Here is a 6,000-nt window from a genome sequence, read left to right as displayed (position 1 = left end):
TTAGAAGTCAATTTTAATAGAAAATACAGTGACTTTTTATATTACAGTAGTACATTCCAATCGGCCATATGGCCATAATTTATATACATTTCAAATATAAAACTATACTTTTTTTTTTTACATATAGTACAATTTCCAGTGTGATGACATTTCAGTGGGAAAAAGATTGTGCATTTGCAATAAACACCATCATCCCTGAGTCCACAGATAAGGTCCCTGGAGAAGAAGGGGCTTCCCCTGCTTTCTCGCTGGGTTGACGTTCCCAGCGAGTGAAGCCTTTTCTGGAATGTGTGTACGCACCCTCCACCAAGAGTTATAATGACCTAAGCTCAAAGCAGAACAGTGAAATGGCAAAACTGTACAGAGCCCTGACTTTACATTTCAATCTGACAGCCAGGGTCAGAAGTACCACATGGAAAGTGCTGTCCTTAACTGCTCACTTACCTGCTCCTTGCTGAAAGCTCCCAGAATCTGGCTCCAACAAGTGGCAAAACTGGGAATTTTGCCAAGGGAAATTACTCAGGACCGCCAATAAAAACGCAGGCTTTTGCAACATGCATGTTCCCCCAGCCCCCCACCCCCATCTTGCCCAGGGCAGGCCATTCATTAACTATCTGGGGGGTGAACAAAGAACCCCAATCCTCAGATGTCCCAGGACTCATGGCTTATGACCCCCGGAAAACTAAGGCAGCACAGTGGCTTAATTTAAAAGATGTGCTTTCGAATGAATCCTACAAAAGAATCCGTCTTTACACAGAGAGGGCTGCGGGGGCGATCCTACTGACAAGTTTGTTGAGCGCGCGAACTTTTTCTTCCAAGACGCGGCTTTGTTTCTCGGCACCTCGCTGCTTCTCCTCGGTGGCCTGAAGTGCTCTCACCAGGTGGGCGTTCTCCACGTACAGCTCCTTCAGCAGCAGGTCGGACTTCGTGTTCTTTTCAAACTAGAGAGGGGAGGAAGCCATGCTTTGCATGAGGCCGGTGCAGAAACGCTACAGATCAGCCTGCTCTTTTATCCTCCCAGGTTTATGCAAACCACAGTTTTGGGCTCTTAGAAATCTGACCCAAGGCCGGGGGCAGTGGCTCACGCCTGTAATCCCAGCACTTTGGGAGGCCGAGGCGGGCGGATCCCAAGGTCAGGAGATGGAGACCATCCTGGCTAACACGGTGAAACCCCATCTCTACTAAAAAATACAAAAAAATTAGCCGGGCGTGGTGGCGGGCGCCTGTAGTCTCAGCTACCAGGGAGGCTGAGGCAGGAGAATGGCGTGAATCCGGGAGGCAGAGCTTGCAGTGAGCAGAGATTGCACCACTGCACTCCATCCAGCCTGGGCGACAGAGCAAGACTCTGTCTCCAAAAAACAAAGAAATCTGACACAAATACTGGATTATAATGACAAGTTTTGTTACCCTGGCATGAGAGGAAATTGAGAATCTGCTGGGCTATGTGGTGGAGAAAACTTGAGGCAGCTGTGTGCCGTGAAACAAAGACTTCAGGCCAAAGTGGTCAGTCCTCAAAAGGCCCTGGGACGGTCAGAGTGTGGAACAGGTTCATCTGTGTGTGCTCCACTGGCTGTGATGTCAGCAGGGCCATGAGCCAAGGGAAGCAGGGGAGGGAGCAGGCGCAGGACAGGCAGTACTGAGGCCCCGCCTGGGCTGTGGCCTGGGCTCAGGGCCAGGGCAGGTGTGCAGGAGCCACAGGATTTAACCAGAAGTCAGGTGTTGCTGGAGAGACGGGCAACTGAGGACTGTGGGTGTGTGCCAGGGAGAAAGGGTGAGAGGGACTGGGGGCACCAGCAGGGGAGGAAGCTGGGCAAGGACAGGTGGCCCCAGGGAGGGACTGGGCACCTTCCACAAATGCCTTGTCTAGCTTGGGCTGAGCTCAGGATCCCTCATGTAGACCAAACCATACTGGATCACGATGGAGCAAAAATACTTCTTCAGGTTTTCATATTTATCTTAATGTCTCCTAACACTGAATGTGGTCCGCGGCCGGGCGTCTTGTGTGTGTGCACCCCACACCCGCGGGGTCCACCCACACCCTGTGCCATCAGCCCTCGGGGCACAGCACTGCTGCACGTCGGTTCCCACCTGCTGAGTTAGACTTCCAACACCTACAGACCAGGTGAGCTATGGCGCCTCGTTTTTGGTCTTTGCTCCTTATAGTAGCCCAGGTGACTTTTTCCCCAGTATGGCTTCTTCTAAAAGATAGATCCTGTCACGCTTTTACTTAAAATCTCCCTATGCCTTCTAACTGCCATTATGATAAAACCCAAACCCCTGACCTTGGCTTCCAGGACACACACGACAGGCGCTGCCTATCTGAGCCCTATCAGTTCACACCAGCCATGGCGGCCTCCTCCATGGCTGTCCGCTGCCTGGAATGTGCCCTCCTCGGAGTCCCCCAGACAAGAGGAGACGTGTGCATCTCCCACTCAGTGAGCCTTCCAAATGCCACCTGGGCTCTGCTGGGGACACAGCTGGAAGTTCCTGTGCTGGTCACTGGGCATCTGACCAAATGCTGGCTCTTCAAAGTGGCCTTGACCACCCCACCCGCTCCCTCCACCTCTGTTCCCTCATTTTCAGAGCACTCATCATGGCCTGAGTCATGTATGCTCTATGGAAGCATCTGCCTCTGTCTCCAGAGGGTCAGGTCCGGGATGCAGGCTCAGCCCTGCTCATCTCAGGTCTACCTAGGAAAGATTCAACCAGAAGTGCTTGGGGATGCCTGAATGACTACACGAACAAATGAACGGATGAGTCCTTTCTGAGTGTATGTGAACACCCAAAGGACAGATCTTAAAACCATTCCCGGAGGAAAATAAATGAATGTGCACCTGCAGTGTAGGGTATGCATTTAGTTCCTTGGAATTCTGTGACAAGACAGCCTTTTCATGTATTAGCTGCCCGCACACCCATAAAAGTGGAGAGCGTTCAGAAGAGGACACGGACACGAAAGCAGCAGCGCCCATCACTCACCTGCTCCTTCAGCTTATCCACTTTCTCTTGGAGAAGCATTTCCATATTCTTCAGCATCATCTCCGCCTCTTCCACCCGCTCTTCTGTGGCTTTCAGCTGTTTCTCATGTTCTTCCTGCCATAAAAGAAGGTTGCAGGTGGCCGGGCGTGGTGGCTCATGCCTGTAATCCCAGCACTTTGGGAGGCCGAGGCGGGAGGATCACCTGAGGTCAGGAGTTCAAGACCAACCTGGCCAACATGGTGAAACCCCATCTCTACTAAAAAAAAATACAAAAATTAGCCGGGTGTGGTGGTGTGTACCTGTAATCCCAGCTAGTTGGGAGGCTGAGGCAGGAGAATCACTTGAACCCAAGAGGTGGAGGTTGCAGTGGCACTCCAGCCTAGGTGACAGAGTGAGACTCAGTCTCAAAAAAAAAAAAAAAAAAAAATTAGCTGGGTGTGGTAGCGTGCACCTGTAATCCCAGCTACTCGGGAGGCTGAGGCAGGAGAATCACTTGAACCCAAGAGGCAGAGGTTGCTGTGAGCCGAAATAGCACCACTGCATTCCAGCCTGGTGACAGAGTGAGACTCCATCTCAAAAAAAAAAAGCCAGGTGCAGTGGTTCACACCTGTAATCCTAGCACTTTGGGAGTCTGAGGCGGGCGGATTACCTGAGCTCAGGAGTTCGAGACCAGCCTGGGCAGCACGGTGAAACCCTATCTCTACTAAAATACAAAAAAATCAGCTGGGCATGGTAGCGGGTGCCTGTAATCCCAGCTACTCGGGAGGCTGAGGCAGAATAATTGCTTGAACCCAGGAGGTGGAGCTGAGATCGCGCCATTGCACTCCAGTCTGGTTGACAGAGCAAGACTCCGTCTCAAAAAAAAACAAAAAACAAAAACAAAAACGAAAAGGTTACAGGCAATATTTTACATTTTAAAAAGAATCAGCTCAAGGCTATTTATTTTAAAATGGAAATTAGTGGCCGAGGGAGGTGGTTTATACCTGTAAACCCAGCACTTTGGGAGGCCAAGGTGGGTGGATCACCTGAGGTCAGGAGTTCAAGACCAGCCTGGCCAGCATGGTGAAATCCCATCTCTACCAAAAATACAAAAAATTAACCAGGCATGGTGGCAGGCACCTGTAGTCCCAGCTACTCAGGAGGCTGAGGCAGGAGAATTGCTTGAACACAGGAGGTGGAGGTTGCAGTGAGCCGAGATCTCACCATTGCACTCCAGCCTGGGTGACAGAGTAAGACTCTGTCTCAAAAATAAATAAATAAATAAATAAAATGGAAATCAGCTCAAATGTACACATCTGACAGTGACTGTGGGTAATCTTTCATCTGTCCAGAGCAAAAGTTTAAAAATATTCTGGCCCAGGGCCGGGCGCAGTGGCTCACACCTATAATCCCAGCACTTTGGGAAACCGAGGCGGGCAGATCATGAGGTCAGGAGATCAAGACCATCCTGGCCAAGCCAACATGGTGAAACCCTGTCTCTACTAAAATACAAAAAATTAGCTGGGCATGGTGATGCGTGCCTGTAGTCCCAGCTACTCAGGAGGCTGAGGGAGGGGAATTGCTTGAACACAGGAGGCGAAGGTTGCAGTAAGCCAAGATTACGCCACTGCACTCCAGCCTGGCAACAGAGTCAGACTCTGTCTCAAAAAACAAAACAAAACAAAACAAAATATGTTCTGGCCCAAACCACACAGCTTTCCTTTCTCTTTGTAGTTCAGGGAGAATCAGCAGACTCATCTGTCCTCAGAGAACTGGTCCCAAGATTTTAACCATAAATAACTCCAAAGTGAGCTTCCCTCACTGTGTTAGTGTATTTTTCTAGGGGGATTCTCCTTAACTTTGTTTTGTCAATAATGTAGCATCACTTAACTTTAGCTTGACCCCTTTGTGTGATGTTACAAGGTTGTTCTACATTAGAATTTACACTTTACAAACATCAAATGTTACCCACTTTTCAAGTCGTGCACCAATTCCTTTCTCATGAGGGTGTCCCCTGCCCTCTGGCTCCTGATCTCTCCTGAAGTCTGTCCCTGATGAACTATGAACTATGTTGGGAATTTCAGGAGTGAGTTATTCTCTCAGACTTTTGAATTAAGCTCCTGCATAGGGCACAGCTGTGCTGGGGACCCTTCAAGTGCTTTAAAGTTGCCAACCCATTGACGCCTCCCAATAAGCCTTTTAGGTGGACACTACTGCTAACAGGACTTTACAGATGAGGAAACTGAGGCACAGAGAGGTTCACTTGCCTGAGGTCACTCAGCTGGGAGGTGGTGGGCGGGATCCCACCCTCCACAGTCCATGCTCTGAGCCACTGTCTCCCATCTCCCACCACCTGCACGGCCCACGGCACCTGCCGGGCCCAGTCTGTCACCCTCTGCTCTCTGCCCTCGGCCTCTGGTCCCTGTTCCCCTGGAACATGCCAAGTACCCCCTACCCCAGGGCCTCTGCTGCTCCCCTGCCACATGGCGCCGCTCCTTCACCTCCTTCAGGTCTCACCATCTCAGGGGCCACCTGTGAGGCCTTGTCTGGCCACCCTGTTTAAAACCACACTGCCCCTCTCCCTACAGCCTTCCTCACCATCTGACATGCTACATACGTGACTCATGTATTCACACTTGGGCAGCTTCTGGGTAACTGAGGACCGGTGGGCCCACCTCACCCTCCTCCTCATCTCGTCAGCCACCTTGTGCTGCATCCCCACTCACCCGCTGTGCATCCAGGCGCCTCCCGGCCTGCTCTCCCTGAAGGCTGAGCAGGCGCTGCAGCTCGGCCACACGGTCCTGGGGCACCAGCCGGCCCATCTGCTCTTGCAGCTGCCGGACCTCCTGCAAGTGCTGGGCCTGGGCCTGCCTCAGGTGAGCTCCCTGCACCTGCATGGGGAAGGGGACACAGCTATGGTGGGGCTGCTGAGATACGGCACAGAGGGGCACCCTCTCCATCCAAGGACACCCCCACCTGCAAGGGCAAGGAAGGCGTGTGCTCCCGAGTATGCAGCAGCACCTGAAAATTTAGAAGGAGCCCACT

The 6,000-nt window shown here is 51.6% G+C and overlaps 1 protein-coding gene across 8 annotated transcripts in view; it reads right to left on the bottom strand.

The window, feature by feature from the left end:
- The window catches only part of NINL (ninein like), a 140,517-nt gene continuing 134,517 nt past the window's right edge, over positions 1–6,000 (bottom strand). For all 8 annotated transcript variants that reach the window (XM_055265603.2, XM_055265608.2, XM_055265610.2 and 5 more), the window contains 3 exons: positions 5,682–5,846; positions 2,977–3,090; positions 1–941 (listed from right to left, as the gene is read on the bottom strand). In XM_055265603.2, coding sequence (XP_055121578.2) covers positions 750–941; positions 2,977–3,090; positions 5,682–5,846 — 471 coding nt within the window. In that variant the 3' untranslated portion in view covers positions 1–749. The remainder of the gene's footprint in view (positions 942–2,976; positions 3,091–5,681; positions 5,847–6,000) is intronic.

Source organism: Symphalangus syndactylus, chromosome 24 (genome assembly GCF_028878055.3).
Source record: "Symphalangus syndactylus isolate Jambi chromosome 24, NHGRI_mSymSyn1-v2.1_pri, whole genome shotgun sequence".
NCBI lineage: Eukaryota > Metazoa > Chordata > Mammalia > Primates > Hylobatidae > Symphalangus > Symphalangus syndactylus.
Note: the sequence above shows the minus strand (reverse complement) of the source record. Positions and strands in the feature narration are given on the sequence as shown.